Below are 27,753 nucleotides of genomic sequence, written 5' to 3'. Positions count from 1 at the left end.
GGTACACTCATACGGATTTCCGATAGTGAGTCATTAATAGTCAGTCACGTGTAAAAAGACCATGGGCAGGTGAAATCACGAGCTCTCTCTGTCTCTCTCTTTTCACGTCCGAGCGAAAGATAACCGTTGCGTTTCGCGGATTCTTCGAAGCATTCTTCGTGCTCGAAATCGCTTAATTCTCATTGATAGGCTCGTTAATTCCCCATAGCGGTTGCAACTTAATAAAGATTCGTTTACTATGCTCGACCATGCACACCCGATACTCGCCTGTTATTAATGTTCCTATCGTGTGATATATAAAACCGTATTACAAAGTAATACGGAAGTGACACGAATAGAAAAGATGCAAACATTTTCTAGGGGCACTGTTCATTGAACAAGCGGCAATGAGAGAAAAATACTACTTAGAAATCTATTCCCGTCTGCCGTACATGTACCAGGAATTCGTTGAAGATTCTAAAGACTCTCAGGAAGTAACAGGGCTGATTCATACCTCTGACGTTGTGGCAATCTTCTCTTTGGTGGGATGCAACATTCGTTGCAGCGATTACACTTTTTCTGTTATAGTTTTACAAGCGTTAGCCTGCGTTTGTGTACAGAGGGTGATTGAATTATCGGAGATGGAGTAGAAGAAATATGGTTTCTGTGTTTGTGGAGAGATGCAATCACAATATTACGAGAAATCTTCCTGTAAAGTAAATAAATAAATAAAGGTTTTTACACCGGGTAATTTTTAGTTCACAATTGTCCATTAAAAGTACTCGGCAAAGTGTCAAAGCTTAGCTTATGATATTTAAAAAAATATAGTTAAAAAGTAAGGATAAAGTCAGTACAGTAAATTCTCTACAAGTGTCAGTCAGTTTGGATTCTACAAGTGTCAGTATAGATGGTCCTACGCCTATGTTATCCTCCCTCGCTGTCAGTCAAGCGTGTAACGCTACACCACTCGGTTTCTTTTACGAGATTACGAAAAATATAATTTCTTTAATTTTACTTTTTTTCATCTGAAATTTTTTTTAACATGTTGGTGAGATTTTTCTGATGAAAATGAGATCAAACACGATATAATTTGAACAACATTTACTTATTAATACTTATTGAGTAATTAATTTAATGTCGGCCTACCTCCGCGTAAAAAAAAAATGTAGGGCCGATTCTACAAATGTCAGTCAAATGTACGGCCGATTCTACAAGTGTCAGTCAAACGGCAGGCCAATTCTCCAACTGGCAGTCAAACGGTAGGCCGGCTCTACATGTAATGTAATACAGGGCGTCTGTTTTAAAATATCTGGCGTGACAGTGAACGGGGTGTTAATTATGTGAGGTGGTGGAACAGAAAGAAATCAAGGAGAGATATAAAAACACAACACAATATATTTTACACGTGGCGTAACGCTACGCCCGTACACGAGTGGACGAAACCGGAACGGCACCAAGCACGCGTGCTCTCAGGGAAAAACAGTTGACGCTCGGTGGGTCTCCACACGCGGGCACTCCGAATACTTTAACAAATAACAATGTAAATAATAAAAAATTTGAATAACGCGTACAATAGTAGGATAGGACGCTAGAATACTCTGCAGAAAAATTTTAAAAATATAATTTAGTAAACAATAATTTAAAAAAAAATTTAGCCGCAATTATGAATATGCTTCGAGGTTTCCCCTCGATTATTTTTCGAATAAAAATCGAATTCTGTTGAAAAAGAATCAGCAAAATTTTAAAAACAGTTTAGTAATTAGTCATTTTAAAAAAATTTACCTTGAATTATAAATATGCTTCGAGGTGTCCACTCAATTATTCTTCAAACAAAGATCGAATTTCCCCCAAAAAAGCAGCGAACTTTTTTCCACAACCTAACGAACCCAAATATTTCCCAACAAAATATTTCTCTTCGTTATTTACCAACGCGAAAACTTCCCTCGATACTGTATTTACACAGATACAGTCTCAGATATCGCTTCGCACAAAAACACGTGTAAACGATGAAAGAGAATCTAAAGTATCTAAATACACACAGAGAGAGAGGGAGGGACTGCAGGAAAACTCAGAAACGCCACATGGAGAGCAAACAGAGTTCTCCGGTTTTTCACCATCGCGTACGCAGGCCTGGTTTTTTCCTCCAGCGAACAGAGGAGGCACACAGTCACGTTTCTCACAGTGCATCTGGCCAGTGACTCGTTCTTTAAAACGCTCGCCCACCTTGTCATTATGATTGGAAACCCTTTCGTAGAATCAGGTCAGACAGCTGTCTGGCCGGGCGGTAGCGCATCTCTGTCTCTTCCTCTTCGTCGTCCACTTTCCTCTTCTTTTTCTCTCTTTTTTTTTCTCTCCCAACAAACCTGACAACAAAGACAACCGAATCTTTGTCGCGCGCGCCCACGCGAGCACACGCCCTCGTAAACGCGGCTGCATAATGGGATCCGCGGCCTCCCTATTGTCCACTTACGGCCAGAATCTTTTAGCATAAAAACGCGTGGCGAGGAAAAAATTTGTGACACACGTGCTGTGGCTTCTTCGATGATCGTGGCGCATGCTGGATGTATGACTAAATTGATACGTCTGCCGGTGATTGTGGGAGAGGCTTAACTCGTGTGTTTTTAGTTTTATTTATTTATTACAAATTTTCGTGTATTTTTCATTTAATTTTTTTACTATAAACGTTCATATATTCTTTGTTTTATTTATTATAAATGCTCTTGTATTTTTGGTTTTATTTGTTTATTACAAATTTTCGTGTATTTTTCATTTAATTCTTTTATATACATGTTTGTGTATTTTTCTTTTTATTTATTTACTGTAAGTATTCCTGTATTTTATTCATTTAATTTTTCGTTATAAGCAGGGCTTCTTTATTTAGGAAAATTGTTTGGAAAATAAGAGCTTGCTCTTGTGATGGAAATCTTTTCTGTGAAAATTGATAAAGTCCATCTTTTTAGATTTTTCGTTGACAAAAGGTTAGTGTCTAAACATTCTATTAACTCGAGTAACTCATTGTCAATTGAACGAATTCCAGTTGAGTAGATATCTGTTTTTTAAACAGATTTCTAAGAAAATTGATAAGGAACTTCGCGTTAAGAAAATTAGTAATGCGAAATTGAACGATGGTGCATTATATCTAACAGTATTGTTGGACAAAGTTTCGTGGAATTGCATATGAGGGTGGAATATTATTTACTGTGAATGATACGATAGAAAATGGTTAATAAAGTAGATCTCTCCAATTAGTTAACTGTGTTAATTATTATTATTTTCTGCAGATATCTTATATACGGTTATATTTGTATGAAACATAAAGAGCATAAGAATTGAATCGGTCAATATTTGCGCTATTTTTTAAAAAAAATAAATTTACATTTCCGACTGCGAAACAAAGCCAGTTTACAAGTCGAAATGCACAAATGCGGTTACGATATTTGTACACCTACACGAATATTCAGTATTTCAACAGAAAGGTAAACATTGCTTTGATTTGGCTCGGTAAAATAAAATACGAATATCTGTTGGTTTCGAATCATGAAAATCGAGTAAGCTACGGATATTGATATTTCCTGAATATTTTACAAATATCGATAAAAATTGAAAAATATGAAAACATAAATTTGTAACGTAGAAAAAATGTAAATATTCAACGAATGAATGTTTAGAAGAAAAAAAGATCAATCTACACAGTTTCCAATCGCGTGAATTGTCAAAATAACCCACGGAAACTCGAGAGTGAAAACAAAACTTTCGTTCTACCTTTTAAATTCCCATAAAATGTTTAAATTTAGCTTCTTAAATTTTTATATTCCCATAAAAACCTCCTTTTCCCAGCTCCAATATTCCAATCCAACTTTTCCATTCCAATTCGAAGTTCCTACGAAACGTTCACTTTTCTCCTCGTCACGAATCATCTCAACACATGTGTCGAGCCCAGTTTCCTCGGGTCCAAGTGTCTCGATTCGTTTCCGTTACGAACCGCTTCCATTACGTGACCAGAGAGACGTTTCTCGACTTGGACCATATGTCTAAAGTCGATCCTCGTGACTAACGTTGTCGCCGTAAGTCACACAGCGTACAACGTGAGATTTTCGTCGAAGCTGAACCGACTGACGCAAAGTTCGCCCCCACCGCTGTGGAAACGGCGAAATTCGTGTCAGATTGGACAGCGTGAAACTGCACTCGCGTAAAGTAGATAGAAACGTTGATAAATATTTGGATGACAGGAAAGTAAACGGACCGTGGCAGTCCCAATTTTTCGCGTTCTCTCGCGAAACGAACACCGAGACAGCATAGTAAAATTCGACAATCTCCTCTTTTTTATTGCGCGTTTCGACGCGAACCTCCGCTTGTAACGTCCGGGTATGTAGGTACTTACGACGAGATTGGCGAGATTGAAAGGTGTGTATCTGGTCTTCTCGAACCGGATCGAAAGATAGAAAGTTTGGAAATTGAGATTTCTATGACATTTTTTCTGCCGAATTTTTTCCAACGTCCGACCTGTGATCGCGCGCGAGAAAATATGTATGTATATGCTTAACCGTCGAATAGAATGATAATTACGCAATGAACCGTGCTATCTTCGGTGCGTCGATTAGAGGCGATTGTAAAAGAAAAGGCTTCGCACGATAAACGATGTATATGTGTATACATGTGTCGTTATCTGTCCGCGCTGATTAATAATTGCAGTGGTGAGCTTCCAGTTTCTTGATTAATTATTCCGGACGCTCTGTAATTAGAAGTGCCCGCTTGTAAACATTTACGACACTCTCATTAATAATCTGATTGCGTGTTATTAATTGTTGATATTAAATTGTCGCGATTAGAGTTTGGGTTTTTTAATGACACGCTGTGTCGAAAGCACGGAATTGCCTTCGAATTCCTTCTAGCTACGCAGCCGTTTCAGATTCTTCGTGTTCAAATGTGCTACTCTTTTATTGCTCTAATTTAAGGATATTCAAATATCCTGCTGGTAAAGTATCTCTAAGTTAAACTTTATACCAATGAAATAAGCGTGAATATGAAATAAAAATTAAGAATAGATAAACTACAGCAGAATTACGCGCAACGTTCAAATAACAGTTTCTCCGTTTAGAGAAACTCGGAATAAGAAATTCACTCGTTCAAATCACAAACTGCGTTAGAATCGCATAAATGTGCAATCGTAATTTTCCTAAATCGATCGCTTTCAGCGACATCCAAGCACGTGAAATTACCCACTTAAACAACTATAAAATAAACATAGAAATGAACAAGCTACACCGCAATTCCCCGATAAATTCAAACAGCATCGCCTCTGTTCAGAGATATGCTCCGAGCAAGAAATTCGCTCATTCAGATCACAAACAGCCTCAGAATCTCATAAATATCCAAACCTAATTTTCGTAAATCAATCACTTTCGGTGACGTTCGAATGCCGCGTATTCAGCTCGCGAGTTGTCAACCGTTGAAAAACGACGACGATTCCCGCGGATTGGCACGAGCGGAACGCGTATTCCCCGCGAAAACCTCGCATCAGTTGGTTTCCGGAGGGAAACGGGGGTGTAGAGGAGAGAGAAAACTTTGTCACCTGTCGCGTAACTAGAATCTGCCGAGCGATCGAGTTGTCTGCGGTTTTCTCTCTCTCTCTCTCTCTCTCTATCTATCTATCTGCGGTCGTTGGATAACGTCCAGCTCGTATCACCTTCGATACGAATGTGCGGCATAACTTTGACACATTGATCTTAAGCCGATAAATCGCGGCGGAGCAGCGTAACATGCGGTCACTATCGATTCGAGAGAAAAAATTCGTCACCGCTGGCTCTGTTCTTCCTGTTTCATGCGTGGCAAGAGAGGCGCGCGTGCGTGCGTCGTTCTTACGAAAAACACACACGGACACGCAGTACCAGCGTTATTATCGTTTGTCGCGCGGGTATAACGATACACGAAGACGCAATTGATCGTGACTTTGGACTCTTCCGTTACTCGTTAGAAGGCAGAAAAAAAAAAAACGAACGGGTGTCCTTTGATGCGTCACTTCCTCCCCGACGGTTTTATCACGGTGCAACTGTTCGAGGTTCACCGTCAGTCGAAGTGTCAAAGCTGCGTATTGCATCTCACTGCTTTATCGTTCGCCGATTGCGAGAAACGTTGATGCAATCGACACGGTTTTTGCAGCATTCGACGAAACTAGTTTCCCGCGGTAGCTGGTGTTTTTATCTCGATCGATACGGGAAAATCGAGAATTTCGTGACTCCGATTTTTCATCTTCCTTCCCGTTACGGGGTATTGCGACGAGTCACTTGGGAATCTTGTCTTAGACTGTCTCTTGGGTATTGTAATTTTGCGGGAAATAGCGGGTATCTTTGTAAAGTTCTAGCAGAGTGTCGGATCTGTGTAAATGGGGAACAACGATGGAAAAAGTTGTGGGTACTTTTGCGAGAACGAACGAAAGAGATTTTAAGTATGAATATTTATGAGCCCGGGAAAATATCCTGATGTGTGTATTAAATGGGTTTATGTTTGTTAATTCAGCGAAATTCCTTTTACGATTGCATATTTTACAACATCCTGAATTTCCGAAGAGGTTGTTTATCGATGATTTCTTATGAATGAAGGTGTGAATCACGCGTTTCCGCGAATCGAAATACGCGAACAGCTCTCGTAGTAGATTCTCGAGGGAATTAAAAGTGGGCTCGGCGACAACGTGAGAAGTCACATGTCGCGTCATCGTTCGGATCTCCAGTGCCTATTGAAAGCGTATATCCTATATGAAACGTTTCTCTCGGTGTAGACACCGAGAAGGGAAATAGACTTGATCAGATCCGGAACTTCCTTCATGTCATGTAATCAGAAACGGTAGATGACAGTGAAAGTCCGTTATATTAACTTATGCTGAATGTTACGTAACGGTGTGCGTACACGCACATAACCGCCGTGATTCAGTTCTGTTAATCTATTTTCATTTGTTGTACGATAGATTTGTTCGAGAAGCAAAAAGAAAAAAAAATCGAAGGTAAAGTATCTGCGCAAACAGAAAATTTTTCCGTAACACGGAAATATCGTAACTTGTTTAAAATTTATAATTCCAATTACCGACTGCGATAATTCGGAGAAGTAACGGTTTCATGAATTAAAACGCAGTAAACGAATTGTAGGTTGAACGAAGAATTTGAATGTCGAATCTTAATGGTCCGTAAAACTAATTCTTTTTGTATCGAAATCCAACGACGTCCCAAGAAATCCGTTATTACCTTCTTTAAAAATCTCTCACAAAACGTGGGCGATTCACCACGTCACGCCTTATCTATTTCACGTTAAACCGGGTTTTCTCGACGTAATCAATCCTACCCAATTTTCATCCGTAACCCTATATACGTGCATTCGATGTAAGTAAACGTGTATGCACTGATACTGTAAGTATATACACGAAAATCCAGCATGCGTGGATCACTGTCCACTCGGCACCGACATGCATCTCGTCGCGTGTAAACGTGTATACGCACACGCGTGTGCGTCCGTGCGCCGACGATTGGCTACCGGCGCGGTGGTGGGGATAAGGAAGAGGCGCAGAGTGGGGAGAGATGTGGCTACAATTCCACTCGGTCTCGCGTTCTAAGTGAGTGAGTGAAAACCAGTCAGTCAGTCGGGCAAGCAGGCGAGAGCATGCACGGTACGGGAGCTCTGCGTTGCGAGCACCCTTGAACGATACTTGTGCGATCGATGCGTGATTATGGATCGAGACGATCGAGCACGTCGTTAGTCCGTTGAGAAAAACGTAGAACGTCGCCGCGCGTACGTACGATTCGATCGGAACCAGTAACGGTGCACTGCCATTCCTTCACTGCCACACGATACTGTATATATATATAATATATATATACTTCCGTCGAATGTTTTTGTGTTCCTTACGGCATTTAGTTTTGGGTATATTTCATTGGAACGATCTTGTGTCGTGACACCGATCGGTAGCAAGGAGTTCTGTTTCTCTTTGTTTGTTTTTTCTTTCTTTGTTATTCGTGCTTACCGGTCCGCAATTTTAAGCTCGTGTAAGACGATACCGATAGATCATAGGCGCGGGACACACCAATGAACGTTTCCCACGGTAGTGACGTGCCGCCAGTTTCGTTACACGTGACAAGTGAACAGACGCTTACGTGAAGATGCCCAGTCAAACTACCACCATCCTGCTTAAGTGCTCCATGGTGGATGTGCCCGCCCTTAATCACGTAAAGTTGAAATCCCTGTACGGAGTAAGTACCTCTTCGATTGCCATCTGCCTTGTATCTTAAAGTACGTGTTGTGTGGTGGAGTAGCGTGCGTTTGATAAGGACCAGGCCTCCAGAACGAACATAACGGTACGCGGACATGCCGTGTATCGTGTGTTTGCTGGGTGACCTGAGATCGGTGATATATGGCCTTCGGAAGGGAGACGCGATTCAAAAGATTTCTACCTCTGTTTTTGTGTGTGTATCGAGTGCGTGTGTATATATGTATGTATATACATCGAAAGTTTTTTTTTACCGTCTTTTGTTTTGGCGGTAGAGTGGGGGGCGCTTTTGTCCCCTGTGAGAAAGTTTAATGGACCCTTTCGAATCTGCCGGTGAATCTTCCCTCTCGATTCCTCCGTACAATATAGTAAGTCTTTTGTCGGAATATTAATTACTTCCGCGTTGATTTATTACACTTTACACCCGATCTGACACCTTACAATCACCTGGAAACGTCTCTTTACGCGGGAAGATATTTATAGGTTAGAGCTCGGGATCCTATCAAGAATGTAAACACACTTCCTCCATTTGCAATTCCAATAGCATTCTTAATCAAAGCGATAGAAATCTTTGCGACACACGTGTGAAATCGTTAACGCATTTCCTGAAATCCATCGAAAACCCTTTGTGTGTTGGGACCGGTTGTTTTCTTGCAAAGCCACGTACGTGACCATCGCAGTGTGTATGTAGTTGGTTAGTCGAGTGGAACGAACGAACGGACGAAGGAACGAAGAAACGAATGACCGGTTGGAAAAAATCGCATCCCTAACTGTGTGCACGCGCAGTATAGCCACGGGGGCTCATGACAGGGTGAATAAAAGGGAAGGTCTGACTACGGTGTCTGGAGATGTTTGTGCCTCATTAACGTTAACCTCATTCGACACGAATGCAGATGCATACATGAGCCGGGAGGCGTCTGTCCAGGAGTCTCACGCTCGTCTACTCGTAATACATGCGCGCGCACGTGTAACCGTGCTACGTGTGTGTGTAAACGGTACAAGCTAGGCGTGTTGCAACACGCAGAGCCCTGCTGATGCACACACAGTGCATTATTGTCATTTTTTTTACGAGACGTGAAGATAGGGATTATTTTCGGTTGTCAGTAAAAGGTTTTAAACGCATATTCCCGGAATGAAATTATAAAAGGATGGAATCGTTGAAACATATGTGCGTGTTCGCATTTCTTTTCTCGTTAGAAGAAAAATGATGTTTTCACTGGTATTATGGCATTGTTGTATGCTTGTGCCGTATGCGAGTCACGAGAAAAGGGACCATATACGCTTGGCGAGTGCGCGCGTTTGTACAACGAAAGCGCAGGCTGATCGCACTGGCGCGCATACGGTACCTTGTATTGACAAACGGACAATGGACTCGTGTTTGCGTCGCAAAACGCGTTCCTGTACCGAGAAAAGTGTCAACCATGTTGTTCGCCGTTGCTTCGATAAAGTACACCTTGACAGATCCAATGTAAGGGAGTCGAATCAGAGAAGCGAAGGGAATTTTACGTTATAAAGATAATTAAAATCGTTATCGCAATTTGCTTCAGTTACTGTGAACTTCAACTTCAGAGTCTTGTATACTATGTATTATCGTATTCTCGGAAATCTAATAAATCCACAATTTTCAACGGTGATAATTAAAGTAAATTTCATAATATTTTTATGTGATTGGTTTATTTACAAACATGCAAGACGCATTATCGTGTCATATCTACAGTTGAGATTCTGTTCGGTATCTTTCTATCTCAGACAAAGCCGATTGTCTTAGTTTCGTATTCGTAAAAATATCCGTTCAATACCCACCGAAAAAAAATATTTCTGCGTAGAAAGCGGCCGTTCGATTTACATATTAATTACTCGCACTACCGACGTGTTCGGTATAAAACACAGGAGTAAGTTAGTCATCTTTATCGATACGACAATAATAACTTTCATTATCGGATAACAGTCGGACAATCGATATCGTGTAACGTTGTAAGCAACGTGACCCCTAGCTACGAAGTAAGCCTCGCGTTTTCTCGTGCATCCACACTCTAAATATAAACGGACACCAGCAGGCGCGAGAGGAGAGTCGCTTTTAATTCACTGTCACTGCTCCAGGAGGGAAGAGGCGGCCCGGCGGGTGGGAAATAGAACCGCTGGAAAGTGACGAAAAATTCAACGGCCGCGTGCACGTGCACAGTATTCACATGTGCCTTTGGGCGATTTCTTTCGTCTGCTCTCTCGCTCGAGAGTCTTTGACGCCGCTATTCCTGCTCGGCAGATAAATAAATTGTTCCGCGACGGAAAGTACGATAACTGGTCGATATTGCAGAGAACGTGGTCATTGTGTCGTAATTGCACACGCTGTGAGACGCGCGATAAGATCCTTACGGAAAACGACGCACAGACAGTCTGACCTGAAAAGAAACAGAACGAGAGAGAGAGAGAGGTAACAACGTGAAATCAATTTACGCGTTTTATTGTTATATTTTTCGAAGTCGTTTCCTTGGTAACGTGTAATTTAGCGAACGATAACGATATACATTGTTCGCTGTTCGAACGGGTAACACCTTGTTCACCGGAACCACTTACATATTTCTACAAATACGCACGTTTGCAGTCGATAAACGCGTCTCTTTTTATTATCTAAACAAAAACATTCGAGCACGCTAGAAAAGCGAGCCCCCGAGGCACTACCACGTACACACATGTTCCAACGGTCGAACGTCGGTGAAACGAAGAGTGTAACACGATCCATCCCAGTTTGCGAGTAAAGGAAAACAATCTTACCGTGTAGTGGAGAAATTTTTTGCCAGAGTGTCGAAGGTACGGATACGACGGTTGAGAAACACGTTTCGGTAAACAAGTGGGATCCGCCATCTTTTCTCCCGCGAATAGATGCGCAGCTACGTTCAGAGCGTAGTTTCCATTCGAAGTTGTGTATCGAAAATGGAAGGTATCCAGAGACGAGTCTCCGCTCGAGGCGTGTACCGTTGCCTCCGAATATCATCCTGGAATGGCCTGGGGATAGAAATTACACATCTTGGGACCAGTATCGAAGCCAGTGGTAGTATCGCTTTAATTCGATAACCTGTTTCCTTTTTATGCGTCGATTCCGCTCTCACGGCGACCAGGCCGAGGCACAACCGTTGCTGCTTCGTTTTTTGCCCGACCTCGTGCGTACTATATGTGCTTGTGTGTGTACACCTGAAACGAAGTGACCAGGTCGAGCCCGTGGCCGTGAAAGTTCTGTTTCACTTGTGTGTTTACAGGCCATCCAGGGCCGTCTCTTGCGACTTCCCTGCGACACGGGTAGCTGTAAAGGTAAGTCCGTGGTCCGCCTCGAGGAAAAAGGGAGAAATTTTCGAAAGCGACGACAAGCCTTTTCAAATGGCTCATCCTCCGTTGCTCTGCTTTTCCTTCAATTTTTTCTTCTTTTCTCGTATGCTTGATTAGAGAGCTCGATTTCGATTTCCTTTTACGCAAAAGTGGCAGCGATAACATTGTCTCGACCGGTACACCACGAAGTGTCACGTTTTCCTTTTACAAAAAAGCAAGAGAGGTCGACCTGGAAATACGATCGTTTCCTTCCCGCCATTTTGCAAAATTCCGACCTATCCTTACGCAGTACTAATTTTTGCCGACAGTCGTGCAGTAAAAGTGTAGACCATACGAATTTCGTTATTCGTTGCACTGTAAGTTTCACCAGCATCACAAACTTGAGCAACTGCTGAAAAAGAAACCCAACCCTATTGCATTTCACTCTGTTCTCCATACAACCACTCGCCAACTCCACCCTGCGAGTAATCATGTGTCAAACATTTCACCCCACCACCTGCAATATTCAGCGTCTGCATTCGCAGGTCGTCGTGCGAATGATTCGTTGGAAACACGGTTTGATTTCACACGCGTCACGCGTCGATAAACGACACGCGTAATGGTAGATAAAACTCGGTGGACGTAATTTTCGCAAATGAAAGAGCCCACGGAGTCACCGATCCGATAATGTCGTTTTAACACAGCCGTTCTGAATGATCCGGCGTGCTGAAAGAGGACGTTTGCATCACGTTTTAGGTATCGAGTCATGCGCGTCGCGATTGATAACGACGACGGACGGCCGTTAGACGCTGTATACTTACGGGCCAATAAACGTCCGACGTCCGACGGGATAAACAATTTCCGATTAATAACACAGCCACGAAGCAGGTTTCTCTTCGCCCAGGGCGACAGATCGGATCACCTCTCGCGGACACTCGCATGTGAATGTTGTTCGTGCACCTAATGCGGCTACGTTCGGTTCGTACCTCGGATCGCGCGCCTATCTATGCGGCTTAATTATTTAATACTATAATGTTCCTGTAATCTGTACGATAGTTTCGCGTTTTTTTTTCTTTCTCTTGCTCTCTGAAACGTGTATGTTACACATGCGATCCGAAGTACTTACACGCGAATTGGAAACCGGCGAGGGAAGATCTTTATTAAATGTTCAGTTGTAGCGCGGAGTGAATCGCGTTTCTGAGAACGGTGATTGGTTTTGTAATTGGTAATGAGTAAAATGGCCTTGTTCGTGCCTCGAGTGATTCAAAGATGTTTTTTGCGTGTGTCGTATGCTAGGTGTTATTCATGACGGAGTAGAGGTTCGAATTAATATTATGTAAAACGAGTTATTTATATGTCATGTTACATGTTACTTCGAAAGAGGAATGTGCAGCGTAAGGATAGAAAAACTGGTGTACGATTATATTACATATTGTTCCTTTTTCTGTTGTAATGACTTGGAAGAGGGTAAAATGTGCATCTTTTTAACGATTCATGTCCTAAATGAATTTTCTTACACGTACATGATCGCAGATACAAATTATTCTATATATATAAACATTCTAAAATTCTTGCTGCCTTTCTACCTACCAAAATAAACACTGAACATTTCTCAAAAATTTCACGAAACATGTCTGAAGGTTGCTAGGAAAAGCAACATACGTCTAGTAATAACACACGCACGGTAAAATACACTATCATGGGACGTAGCAGTACCGAGTTTGAACGTCGGTATATTTCTCGCGATTCAGTCTCGGTGCTTTCCTCGGCGCGAAACAAATGTCGTACTCGACGAAAGGCAAAGGGGGTTAAAGCCGGTTCGACGTGGCCTTTCGCCAGTCAGCAATAAAATAATTCGCCTGGCAAGCAAACACTTGACTCCTCCCTGTCCTTTGGCCTCAACAGACGTCGCCTCTTGAGCACAACCCCTTTTTTCCTTCTGCTGCTGCGTGCGCCAGTCAAAGCGAGCAAACGACGCGCTTCTCTGTGTATACACTCTTCTCTCCTCGGCTACGCGTTCTACGCATTACCCTCTGGCGAGAGAACAGCCGGTCCTTCCACGTTTTCCTTTCGCGTGGTTCCCGCGTGTTCCAGCAGTTAGGAGCACGCCTTGATACCATTGTCGATCTCTTTCTCTCTGGGGATGAGTGAGTGAGTGAGTCTATTTCTCTCTGTGGGAGCGCGTGAGTGATTCTCTCTCTGTGGGAGCGCGTGAGTGATTCTCTCTCTGTGGGAGAGAGTGAGTGATCCTCTCGTTCTCTCTGTGAGAGAGTGAGTGAGTCTCTCTCCTTGGGGTGTGTGAGAGGATCTCTATTTCTCTGTGAGTGTGAGAGGATCTCTATTTCTCTCAGAGTGTGAGAGGGTCTCCCTCTCTTTCTCTGTGAGTGAGAGAGAGAGGATCTCTCTTTCTCTGCGAGGGTAAGAGAGTAAGTGAGTCTCTCTGCGAGAGAGCGAGTGAGAGTCTCTCTGTCTCTTTCTCTCCCTCGGGGACCAGTTTCCACGGAACCAAAGAGAGGAGCATCGTTGCGTACCGCGTGCAGTCGACTTACGCAAAAATCGCGGCCGCCTGAGCAAAAAGGTAATACCGGTCGGTGTTTTTGCGAGGGGGACGCCGGTGAATTGCGAAAAGCCTCCTCCTCTCGTCTTCCATCTCTCCTCCCCTATGTTACGCGAGTAAAGGTAAACGAGCCGAGGATCTTATTCTTCGCTCCAGTCCAATCATGCTCCACTTCCGTTTCGTTTTTTGAAAGATGATCGGTCGTTGATAGAACAGCTTTTAGGTAAGTTCTTCGATGTCGCGTAAGTAGTTTGCTCGGTGTGTTTAGGATGCTTTCTTCCTCGAGGTTTTTAGTAGATGGTTCGACTGTCGTATGAAAACGTTTTACCACTTTTTGTCAAAGACAGATCGTATCGAATGCTGTAAATCTACAGTTAAAGAGTTTATAGAAATTTCACAATTTCTTAATAACAATCACAGCTACTTTTCGAACGTAAGAAGGTGTACAAATTTTTTTTTATTGTTCCCAGTGGCTTGTCAAGGGGGATAAGAGTATTTCAACAAGTTTCTTCTACACCAAGAGTTCAAAGGCTTTCGAGGCTTCTAAAGTGCTACTTGTGCAGAGCTGTCTGTTTTTCCCTCCCGAGTATTAAGTCAACAAACCAGATCTCCTGCGAATTTCACTGTCAAATAAAAAGATGAACCTGATTAAAAAAAATTAAAAGAAATACTGCCTCAAAGAAATTAATCTTCGATCATCAGTATACAGTGGAAAAAAAGGAGAAATTAAATAAGTCCTCTTTTCTCCCCGGTAATGAGCTTAGGCTGTCGTATTTTATTTACAGTACGTCTAAATTCGTTCGTAGAATTCTCACAGACTAGCTCAAATTTACATTCAGATTCACTCCACTCATCCATATTTACCTCCTTATATATTTTATGCTCCTTTGTTATCAATCGTGACACGTGGCAGAGCAAGGTCACCTTACGCACAACGGTCACCGGAAATCTTCCAGAATATTCCTCGTTTGAACAAACTGTAAGTCATTATACATAAATTATACCTAAAGAACAGTAACCTGACCCCTATTTCGAAATCTGTATTAGCGATCTCTTCACGCGGGTCACATTACATAGACCCAGCCACCGGACTCGCGCTCTATACTCGAGTTTAAACTTCATTTTTCTTTACACTTGACCATGAGTTCCCAGCATTTTGTCAACTCGTTCGATGTTTCCTTGGTGTATCGACTATATAGAAATTTTTTGTAAGAATTCCAATGAGCTCGGAACATTCCCGAATAGGTCCCCTTTTTCTTTCACCGTCGAATTCTTTCGTTTTTTTAATCGATCGACGAATCTCAATGACATGTACCACTAATTGGTCACGTGGGCTGGGCCGAGAAGAAGTAACACAGAGAATTTTTCGCGACGCGAGTGTGTGTTGCAAGATTCTGAAATTGGTTAAGAGTTAACCGTCTGTCGCTAATACCAGAAGCGGTTTCACCGATCAATGAACACTGGCTAATTGATACTTGTGAAAACGTCCCGACTAGGAAATCCTTCGTCGCACGCTTGCGTCAGTGTGTCTGGCGAACGTCCCGCTAAGAAGATTGCGAGTGTGCGAGATGCGCGGGACTTTTACTCGCTTTCAGGAAATTGCTAATCCATGATCGAGCAGAAATTAATTCCACTGGGTGTCTCGTTAGCTCGGAAATTTTGTTAACCTGTTTCTTCAAATTTTTCACTTCACTTCTGTGAATTTTAATTACTCCCGTGATTTTTATGACTTTTTAAATATTCCAAAGTAATTCGCCTTGAATTGAAAAGTAAATTGACGTGAACCTTTTTATGAAGAAAAGTTTTCTTAAAATTTTTCACTTTACTTCTGTGATTTTTATTCACTTCGCTCTTATGATTTTTTAAAATATTGCAAAGTACTTAGTTTTGAATTGAAAAGTAAATTGACATGAATTTTCTTATGAAGTGAAGATTTCTTAAAATTCACTACTTCTATGATTTTTACTTTACTTCACTTTTATAATTTTTAAAATATTCCAAAATAAATTGTTTAGTACCGAAAAGTAAATTGATGTAAATTTCTTTACGGTGGAAAGATTGAAATTTCATTTTAGAGTAATTAAAAATATTTTCATTAGGATCTAGTAAATTTGTTAATATTTTCTTTATAATTTCTGAAAGATAATATCCCGATGTGATTCACAGTGACTCGTTAGAAAGAAATTCGGTTTGAATCATAATCGATGACTTCCTGGCTGTGTCCTGCGGTATCGAAATATGTTGCCCGGCGATTTCGTAAGAACGGTGAAAAATTTCTGCTGAATCGTTGGTCGAAGATGTCGCGTGTAAACCAACCGGATATATGTATAATTAATGATGTGCGTATCACGGTTGTCATTAGTCGAGTTATGTGCGTTCTGCATTCTGGTACGTCGACCAGCAAGACAATTGACAACTGGCCTAGATCATAGGAGTTACGATTCTTTCTTGCGTTCCAGAGTCCCTGGTGCACCCGTTCCGCGGACCACTTATGAAATACTCGGCGAATCGTGACTTGATTCCAGAAAAATCCCAGCTAGATAATTGGACGTGAAAAAGCGGTATCTAAAATTTCTATTAAAAAAAAAGAAAAGAAAAGAAAGTAAATAATTGCAAATATCGAGAGATGAATATTTCTGTTCCTCATAAAATAACAACAGTGAAATATGCTAATTGTAAGCTAGATAATAGAAAATTATTTAAATAACGTCGTCTATTTTAAATTCTAATTACTACTCGGTCAAAGGTAGGATTCCATCACGAACCAAGTGCTTGCGTACCTAAAACTATGAATACAAAGCATGCACGTATAGCTATACATCTTCGAGATCTAAATTTGTTCCGACTCATTTCTTCTTAACTCGATTCGTTCTAACTGGACGTCTTGACGATCTGAGTCACTCGCTTGGATCTACTTTCTTCTACTCCGCTAGTTAACTATCCTTTTTACGGTCCAGCTTGAATAGACTTAATTTCTTCACAATTTAACTCAAGTATATAGTCAGTTCCGATTGGTTCGACCTGGCTTTACGATTAAATTCAACATATCCAGGTTAATCTAATCTCGTCGTAATCCATTTTAGGTCTCATCTAATCTTCGCCAAATCTGTTCCAATTTTTTTTTTTTTTTTTTCTAGAATTCACTCGAATGTAATCTTTCCACGAGTCAATTATCTTTCAGCCAATTATCTCGACTCAATTTTCTCACGGCTCGACTGTATCGGCCATATGTCACCTGTAAACAGTTCCTTCCCGATTCAATCTCACTTAGAAACCCTATCACGCTGAATTTCACAACTTCATTCGTATTCGACTACACTTATGCCTAACATTGGACACCTTTAACGATCCAATAAAACAGCTTCCGAGGTCCTCCCAGGCACCGTGTATTTACCCGCGAAAAACGATCGAAACGCCTTCAGAACTGGCTAGACAATAACTCACGCGCTTCTCAGGCTTTTAGAGGCGTGCTTGGCGCCTTTCCCACCGGTAAAAGTAAGTCAAACGCTGCTGATAAGTCGATCCCACGGGGGTCAACTGGAGAGAGGAAAGCGGCCGGAACCTTTCCACGAACGGTGCGCCTCGGTGATGATCGGTTTTGCTAAATTAGAATCGTTTCAGATTCAACGTTGAATTTCACTGTACTTCTGCCGGTGGAAAGTATGTACGTATCCTTGATTTCCTTATAATCGATGGTCACGCTTCGCTTGGAGACCTAGCCGGAATTAATTCCGCCGAGAAAAGCGAAATTGCGCCGCGTCGCAATATCCTGTGTTTCGCGAAACGACATAATACTCCGTAGACGAACCACGGGGGGGCATCCTTATGTCCGCGAGATCGCTTTTACCTGGATGAAAAACACCTGGTTCTCTTTTTGCTGTTTCTTTTTGCTCGCGCGCGCATCTCTATTGGCAAATTATTATTTCCTCCGATGCGTTTCGTTTTGCGATGGCTGAAAACGACTTGCGCTGGAAATACCATTCGCCTTGACTGTTTGTTTATGTATTTACGTTGTACAGGGTGCACCTAGGTGTTTTCGTAGAGGAACTTTGGAAATTTCTGCAACTTTTTGCAATTTTATTTGTTAAATCGCTGTGTTATAAAAATCCAATATAATTATTTTACTTGGTATGCGTTTGTTAAGATTTTTACAATATTTTATAAAAATACTACGTTTCCAATGTTATAGAAAAGATTAGGAATTTTTTTCACGGAAACTTAAGGTTCGACAAATTTTACTGAATTTGTGATCGTGAAATGAAAATTCAGACCTATCTGTGAGGCGAGTGGATTATGTGGAATTGGTTTAATAATAAGTTGTGAGTGATGGCGTGAATGTAGCGTGTATGTCGAATCGTCTCGAGATTTGGTAAACGAGCGAATCATACAGGGAAACATGGAGTAAAAACAGTAGAACCGCGTTGTTATTGATATCAGTGTGCACGTGAGAATTTATTGCGAGATATATTTAGAGAGCGTTGATCAAATTATCATTATTTCTTTTTACGTGTGTTTATAGTTATTGTTATAAAATATATTGCTATTGAACTTATTATCAAGTTTTATACAACCACAATATATGGCGGGATATTTATACAATTGGTATGATTTCTTTTATAATTTTCAGAATATTATTATTATTATTATTGTTGTTGTTGTTGTTGTTGTTGTTATTATTATTATTATGTTTTATGTTACATTGTATTTTAGTAAAATAAATATTGAAAAATGAGCGATTCAGAATCTGAATATGCATACGCTGTCAGAAAGGGGCTCAGAAGAAAGTCAGTAGTGATAAGTATAGTAGTGATAAGTATAGTAGTGATTCTGAAGATAATTCAGAAGAAGATATAGCCATTGATTGGAAGGAGATAAGCAATGTCCAACCAAATCCATCTCCTCAAAGATTTCCATTTGTTATCACTCCTGGTTCAACTTTTCTTTTAGTGGACAATTTCGATATATTGCGCTTTTGTTCCATGGAAAAAGGCTATATTTTATTTTCGAATAAATAAGTATTATAGCTTACAATCCTATGTAAATGATAAATATCAATAACACGATTCTTTTTCTTAGCTTTCACATTGTTATTTTCAATTCTCGAATATATTCGAGTGTGAAAAATTATAGCAGCATCAAATACAACGCCGCTCGAATTATCTCGAGTGTGCACAGTTTGGCCTGTTTAGCGCGCTCGAATTAACTCGAGCGTGCAAGTTAAGGGGTTAAGTATTATTTTTGCAATGTTTCGAGAAGAATGAAGAGAATATTGGAATATTTTTAATTTGATTATATTTACCGATCGAAACCCTATTTACGCTCCTCTGCGTTGATTTTCAAGCCTACTCTTGGACCATACTTCATAGAAAAATGCCAACGAGTGTCTGCAGTCACGCAAAATATTCTCTGTTTAAAATCTAGAACACCCTGTATGCACGCGAAACGGTGGTTTCGTTTCATTTGCAATTATTCCCGCTGAAAGCGGAATTTTCTGCGGTACGTCGTTAGCCAAGAAGTGCGTTTCGCGTTTTGTCGCGTCCACGTGCATCTTTCAAGCATGCAGTTCCGCCGCGATTTCCAATGCGCGACAGTAAAAGCGCGCGAGAGCGTTGAGAATATAAAAAAGCGGCGAGAATTCCATCGCAGTGACTGGCGAACCGGCTGTGGCGGGATTAGAATGAATTTTTAACGTTCTGTTTATTATCGTTCAGTCTCGTCATCTTCGATTTTATTCCGGTCGAAATGTCTTAGGTGTTTATACAATCAGTTGTACATTTTTAATTTCTCATCTTTCTAATTTCGTGTTACACGTAAGTATTTCTAATTTTCGCGCCAATTTGCTAACAATTTAAATGCACAGTGATCCAATTTTTTCAAAAATAATTGTCTTTATTGATTTATTTATTTATTTATTTGATTGTTAATCAACGGGTTTAAGAACCCTTTAGTATACAGGCGTTGAAATTCACAGAGCAGTAGTATAATGTACAGTACAAAATAAAGAAGAAAATCAAAGAAGAGAAAAAGAAGAGTAAATGAAATAAAATAAAATAGAATAAAATGAGAAAACAGAAAAATAAGAGAATAACACGCAAGACAAAGAGTAAATTAAGGATTATTTACAGCGGTTAGAACAGAGTGCCTAAACGATAGATAAGAAATCCCGAAAAAATTAAGATTATTGCAAAATTTGTTCGCATCGGCGGAGTTAAATTTCCCATAAAGAGACCGGCGAGTCTTTGTGTAGAGGTGGATGAGAGGTGGGGACGTGGAATTGTAATTCTGATAGAATGTCGGGGCATTTATAGCCATTGTCCGAAAAGTACCTTAATTTATTAATTAAATTGCAGTGAAAACATGAATAATGATAACGTACAAAACATTTAGATTAGGTGAACGACTACCAGATTTAGGAGAGTATCTCTTTTAAATCTGAATCAGTTTTCAAGCTAGCACATTTTTGTGAGATATTAGGTGCTTGAAACGGACATAAAGTATAACATACTTTAGAAGAGTAATGCTTGATTAACAAGCTACTATAATGTGTGTCACATCCACGTGTGTAAAACCTTATCAGTCAGCTGAAGTCAGGTTGATAACTCCGTCACTGTGTAGTGTGTACAAAGATGAGTTGTTAGTGTTACGTGGAATTGCAGTAACAGAAGATTCAGATTCTTAACTTAATCCCGCGTGACTAATTGGTATGAAATTTACACACATGGTCACAGTCGTTGGTTTACGACGTTACTTTGTTTGAACGTTATAATTGCTTGTTTGTTCAGCGCTCGTTGCAGCTACTGTTCGCGTCATTTCACGTGGTAGAAATGACTTTTACCTCGTTTACGTACACAGTACCTGTATCAATTCTCCAAATCAACAGATATACTTTATTCTTTATTCAAATATTTTCCTATTTAATTCGTCCGAAAGGAGACCGTTTAACGCTGCTAAATATTGTAAAGAGGTCGTTACAAGGGTCACATAAAACCCACGAGCCACTCTATCGGGTTAGCAGCGAATGCAAATGACTTTTTTCGTAAATTCAAGATGCATCCAGGTCATTACAGCTCCTCCTTCTCGACCTGGCCGCGGCGAACACTGTGGGAAGTGGAGGGTCTCTTAATTTCGTCGGAGGTATGCTTCCAGTGACCTGGCCATTTAAACCCATCGATGAACCCGGGCCGCTCAATAACCTTATCCCCCATCTTAAAACTGAATCGTCCCGTTGATCTGTCGTTAAAATGCATTAGTTCGTGGAAAGATTTAATCGTCACGCTTCCTCGTGTATCTCAGCCGAATCACCGAGAACAATTCAATCGGTTAACATCTCGTTGCAGGGAATCGTTACTTTCGTTATTGCTCCATCAAGGATTTAGGTTCAACGAATTTCATCTCAACTACTGAAATAAGATATTTCTACCTTTTCTCTGTCGTCCTCAAAATAACGATACCTTAAAAAGAAAAGAAAAACTCCATTACCATGAATCTTATCCCACACGCACACATGAAGAGCTGTTACAACGAAATCACTTTCGTTCTGATTCACTATCAAAGAAACTCTCCAGAGCTCTTCGAGAAACTCGAAACTGCCATAGTAACCTGAAACTTTCCGAACCTAACCTAAATCGTTCAACCGAATCAATAATTTCCCTGATCTAACACCCGTGAGTTAGGTATCAAACCTAACCCGCACACCCCGGAAGAATTGAAATTTCCCCCGAAGAAAAAACTTTCTCAACTAACACTACCGTACGGAGAAACTTGGAAAATTCGAATTCCAGCCCCAGACTTTCTTCCATTATCCGGCGCGCAAGCTTCGGAAAGCTCCGCCAGCAGAAAGGGGCTTTTATCGATCCTCGCGGCCGGCTGTAAGGAAGAGAGCAGCGGCGGTCCACGGTGCAGAGGAGGAAGTCGGTGGATTTGGTTTTATCGGTCCTCCCACACGGTGCACACCGTTCCGGAACAAAAGTAATGGGCCAGTAAAGCTGCTCTCTCTCTCCCTCAAGAAAGTTTCCTCTTGGGAAAGATCGTTTTTCTATAGGTTGGCCACGGTGAGCAAGCCAGAGCTCTGCAGCTGCCCCGGTCGGTCCTAAACCCTCTAGTCCTCTTTGTACCTGTGCGAGGTTGGCAGGTGTTGAGACCAGATACATCTGCTATCCTGCACGTGTCTCGAAGGGAATCCTGCTCGCGTTTGTGTACGCCCCAGGTATCCACCAGCTACCCTTACCCCTCTTTCTCACTCCCCTCGTCTCTTCTTCTTCTCCTGCTGCTGCTGCTGGTTCGAGATGTGTAAGTACGTGTGCAGAAGCTGTGGAACCGGTGTGCTCTCGATTGGAACACCGTACATGGTGTGCCGAAAAAATTCCACGATTTAAATCACTGAGCTCTGCAGCGTTTGATAAATTTATTATCGTACGGTTTATTTGCCGCGGAGGACCTCTTCTGCGTTTATTTCTGCAACTTTGTGTACGTGGATGAAAGTGTACGTAGGGGGTCTTCGAGATTGGTTTCGGATTTATGGTGGTTTTTGAAGGAGCAGCTTTTTGTCGGAATACAGGTAAATTGAACGTTTTTTGGGGTTAGTATCGTAGCGATCGTGATGTTAAGTTTGTTTTTTTGGTTTTCAGTTTCTCCAATTATTAAAGTATGTCATCGCGATGGGATACTCTTACTCGAAGTTCTATTAACATTTCTCGAGAATCTTCTTTCACTCGGTTTTTTTTCAGAGATTAATCTTTGCACGCATCAACCTAATACTTCCGCTTTGTACGCTTTTTCATTACGTTTAATTACTGGGAAACGTGTCGTATCCCAGTTCCTTCAAGCACCGTATTTTCCAACGCTTCCCTGGTCCACATAAATCTGCAATCTTTCGAGAATCTCACCTCTAAGGCGTCCACCATCTGTCTCGAAACACAAACGGTCTATCAAAAGAGGCACTTAATTAACACCAACCCAATTACTAAGCAATCATCAGCACGTTTCTTTTCTAACTACTTTTTTTTTCCAGTACAATGCAAACATTCTTCGGAAACCAGATTTGCCAGAATATCCCATGAAACGATCCTCTTCTTCTCTTTTTCTCGATCCAGTTCGAAAGTTTCGAGACGCACCTTGTATACCAACAAGGCAAAAATCTGATCACCTGCTATCGTTGCGCGTGCGGCCAGGTGTCTCGAGAAAAATGGAAAAACGTGAGAGCCATTGGAGATTAAGGTTCGACCCTTGCCAAGAGCTAATGATAGGGTTCAACGCTTCGAGCCACGATTTTACCAATCTATCCTTCTTCCACCAACTTCTCTCGCTCTTCTTCTTCTTTTCTCTACGATATAATATATCCAGTGCTCGCGATTCTCCTGCCTCTGTTCGATGTCTGGGTACAACGCACGCATCTGCTCGAAAGGATTTTCAGTGAGAGATTGAATTCCTTTATGGTCTACTTGCAGCAGCTTCTAGCGGTTTCACGAGCCAGAGAAATTATTGCTTTCGATCGGACGCATAGATTGAATGAAAAGCGTATGAGAAAGTTGTTTTTTCTCGCGTGAAAAGTGGATGAAAAAAAGTTTCTCTCTCCCGGGTGCTCTGATTGTGTGTACCTCCGGCAATTATTTTGTAAAGCGATTGTATCTAGATTTTTCTTCGTTTTTTTTTTTTAATTCGACGTTAATTCGACACGTCCTCGAGACAATATCCGAGCAATCAGACGTGATTTGTCTTGACATTTCTCCAACTTAATCCATCCTCACCTTTTAACCTTTCCAGCATTCGTCTGTGCATCTCCCCGAAGCGTCTAACCTTAATCAGACACAATAATTCGCGTATCCTTTGAATTCTCCTCGATTCTACGATTCAAACTTACAATTGAAATTTTCTCACTGGAAAAAAAATTCTCTGCCATTCTAAAATTCAGATACTAAACATTCTCACCGGAAAAGAAGGACTTCTCGTCAGTTCTAAAATTCAGACGTGAAATTTTCTCACAGAAAAAAGGACACTCTCCTTAATTGTATTTAAACTCTCGAAGGCCGTCACTTGGCTGTCCATAATAACGACGAGAATAAAGTACACGTTGCGACATCGAACGAATACTCAGACAGTGTGTGGTTGGATGAATGGAAGAGAAAAAAAAACGAACATCCTGTGAAGCACTGGATACGCGAAAATCGTTATTAGCAGCGGCAACAGCAGGTGGTATCGTGATGATAAAAGAAAAAATGCAAATTAGCATCTCACGCGACGTGAAAGTTGCATAATGACAAAGGCCGACACGCGTAACCTTGCCGGTTTTACAATAAAAACAGTCTCCGAATCGTTGGACCATTTTGTTGTTGGTGGAGGAAGAAAAACGCCGGTCTCTCGGCGTATACTCGTTATATTTCTCTCTCTTCCATAATTAAGACGGTACAGTTAGCAGTGTAAGACGGGGATGGGCCCTGTTGGGTAGAAACGTTTTTAATTAACGAACATAATCACGGGGCTCGTCCCCGAAGACAATGGCTCGTGAAAGCGATCCAGGAGGTTCGCCGGAGACCGGCGAACCATCGATCGGAAGGATCATTAATGGGGGAGAGACCGCTCGATGACTTTCTTCGGGTGCAGTCATCGGTGGAGTAATGTCTCTCTCGTTCACCGTCCCAGAACTATCTTTCCAACCGCTGATCTGTCTCGGAATCGCTCCTTTGTGACCGTTCGTCGTCGTCCCCGTTTTTCATTTTGTTGGGTCGTGTCGCGACCGTTGATGGGGCATTTCACGCGTCGCTTCTTCGACATTTCGTCCCTGCTCGCTTTTTACCACCTTTCATACTTTGTCGTACCTTGTTTCTCTGTCCCTGATGTATCGTACTTTTGTGTCGCAGTTTTAACTTTTAGGATTTCCTGCGGGAGAGAGAGAGAGTTGGCTCGGCAATTTTAACGTTTGCCGAATTTTGTAGAAAAGTGACTCGGCAATTCAGAAGGTTCTGGGAAATTTGGCGGTAGAGTGGCTCGGCGATCTTAATTTCTTACGAAATTTGGTAGTAGAGTGGTGCTCGGCTGTTTTAATTTTTTATGAAATACGGTGGCAGACTGTCGCTCAGCTATTTGAACTTTTTATGAAATTTTTTAACAGAGGCTCGGCAATTTAAATTTTTTATGAAATTTGATAGTAGAGTGGCTCGGCAATTTTAACGTTTAACAAATTTTAGGGAAAAGCGGCTCACCAATTTTGATATTTGGGGAATGTGTAGTACAGTGTGTAAGAAATGTATGTGTGTGTTAGGATTAAGTATTAGAATATGTAGGTATTATAATAGACTAATATAAGCGTTAGAATAAACAGTAGGGTATAAGCCTAAGAATAGTGCGTAAATAAGCTGAATAGGTGTTACATTGTAAGATATTCGGATATTTTAGGTTATGTGCGTGCGTGAGACAAAAGAGAGTGAATGCGAAAAGCGAGCACATGGAGGAGCATTATGTTTTCTATGAGTTGAACGATCGGATGCAGCCATCTGTTTCGTTTTTATTAATAAATATATTTTTCTTTTCTCCTGCAAGTGGCTCGATAATTTTTTATAGTGAAGTGGTTCAAATGTTACATGTCCTGGTAAATTACGTTGAAAATTAAAATTTACGACTGTGTTTATGGTGTGTGAATTTCTCGTTTTGCGTGAAACACGGCATTACTGTTCCCTCTACTTTGACGTTCATTACGTCCTTCTCGGTATTTAGTATAATTTGGTGGTATATGGGTGAGATGTTTTATCACGGTAAATTACTTCCGCACTGCACAATTCTTATATCTGTTTTTAATCATAAATAATAGTATGCATTGGTGAAATGTGAAAATGAGGTTATTAGATAATAAACTCAGCGTTGGTATTCAACACAATCTTAAACAGTATCATAACGAAAGAAAACTGGACATGGAAAAGCTTGCGAATGCCATTAGAAATTTTTCTTGCGAATCAATAAAACTTGAAGATATTAAAATGAAAGTATCGTCAATCTAAAATAAAATATTGTCAATTGTAAAAGTCTTACAATATTTTTATTTATCAAGTACTGTAGTACATGTAAAATACAAATTTTCATGTATTTTCTTAACGAAGGACATTTGAATAATTACAAAATTGTTCCTTTTTCTACCGTTGTCATTGGTACTTGGAGGCTTTCCTACGTGGAGTCTTGAAACGTTCTAAAAACGGAAGTGAGATGTCGTCAAAGCGCGCAGAGGATGCTCGTTGTTCCAGTTCCGTAGCCGCGCAGCTTTCAAAGAAACGCGGACAACTGTGGCCGGGGCGTACTTTCCGCGGGTAAATACGTATCCTCTTGAAACGTGCGTTGACCCGTGCGCTGCAATGGCGTACAAGGTTGCCGTACGATTCGACATTGATAATGAAGCGCAGGTACATCGAACTAATGGCACTGCCCCGTTACTTCCGGGCGCGCCTAAGTTCGTTTAGCGAAACGCCGCGTGGAAAGCTCGTTCAGCCACCGTGGAGAGTATCCTATTGAAACTTCGAACATCCTTCGCCATTCACCGGTCGAAAGCGACGAGTTCTGGGTACCTGGGTAGAAACGTTCTATGAAAATGTTCGAAATAACGAATCTCGCCTTCTTGTGAAAATCTCATTTGGTTGAAGTTTCCAGTGGAATATGTAAAATTTTGCAAATCTCTTTTTCTTACCAAAATTTTGCAGATTGTGCGACGAGTCTTGTGAAAGTTTCATTGGAAAGTGGTGCATCGATGATACGCCAGTTATAAAATTTCGTTCAATTGAAATGAGTAAAAGTTTGTAAATTGTTTTTAACGAAATATGGAAAATAACGATGTGGTTTTAAAGGTGCATCAACGTCGTGTTACACAATTTCGTTAAATTGAAATACACAATTGTAGATTTTAATTTGAACCCTCTATAACGCCGTGTGAATTAGAAGTGACTATTTTATGTCCAACGGCTGTGGTAAATTTACTATAATTATTCTAACTTTAAATAATATAAGAATGCAGCTTTTTCTATCATGGGAGAACTGGGGAGCGGGTAGGGTGACTCGTCGTTAGCTTTCCAAGTCAAGCTGCATTCCTCGCGACTAAGGTTAAGGATGGGTGACCGCCAACGTTGGAAAAAGAAATTTATATGTATACGAGGGGGGGTCTAATATAATGTAAATAATAATAAATAACATAATATACAGTATACGTATACAGTTAATATATCTCTCACACTGCCGCTTTTTCATACAGAAAAAGTTATAAATAAACACGCTGGCGTTTAAATCTTTCATTCGTTGTCCCTGTCTTCGTTCGGCAAACTACAAAGGACCCTCCAAGAAAACCGTGTCTCCTGTACCCAAACTGACGCCTTTCAGTTCCCGACCAGGGTGACAGTGTGAGAGATATTACTATATTACGTAGAAAGAAAAGGAGTGTTTACAATTAGATACACTTATCTCTACACGAGGTTTTAATGTTCACGAGGTTTCTCAATTCGTGTGTTTAATTTATGATCTGGTGTTTTCATGGAATATAAAGAAGTTTATTGCGCCTCATTGTTGGATATTAACGCGAGGTCTTTAACCTTTCGCGGTCTGAAAAGCGCGTTGCTGGAACTATTAGCACGAAATGTTTGCTAATGTAGTATGGGGGGATATAAAAAATATATCTACGTTTAGCAATGTCACGTTT

The 27,753-nt window shown here is 41.0% G+C and overlaps 1 protein-coding gene across 1 annotated transcript in view; it reads left to right on the top strand.

The window, feature by feature from the left end:
- Positions 1-7,896: 7,896 nt before the first annotated feature.
- The window catches only part of LOC108576681 (dual specificity tyrosine-phosphorylation-regulated kinase 4-like), a 91,519-nt gene continuing 71,662 nt past the window's right edge, over positions 7,897-27,753 (top strand). Inside the window, exon 1 of the mRNA XM_017939725.1 lies at positions 7,897-8,213. Coding sequence (XP_017795214.1) covers positions 8,124-8,213 — 90 coding nt within the window. The 5' untranslated portion in view covers positions 7,897-8,123. The remainder of the gene's footprint in view (positions 8,214-27,753) is intronic.

The sequence above is a fragment of the Habropoda laboriosa genome, unplaced genomic scaffold, assembly GCF_001263275.1.
Source record: "Habropoda laboriosa isolate 0110345459 unplaced genomic scaffold, ASM126327v1 scaffold434, whole genome shotgun sequence".
NCBI classification, from domain to species: Eukaryota; Metazoa; Arthropoda; class Insecta; order Hymenoptera; family Apidae; genus Habropoda; species Habropoda laboriosa.
Note: the sequence above shows the minus strand (reverse complement) of the source record. Positions and strands in the feature narration are given on the sequence as shown.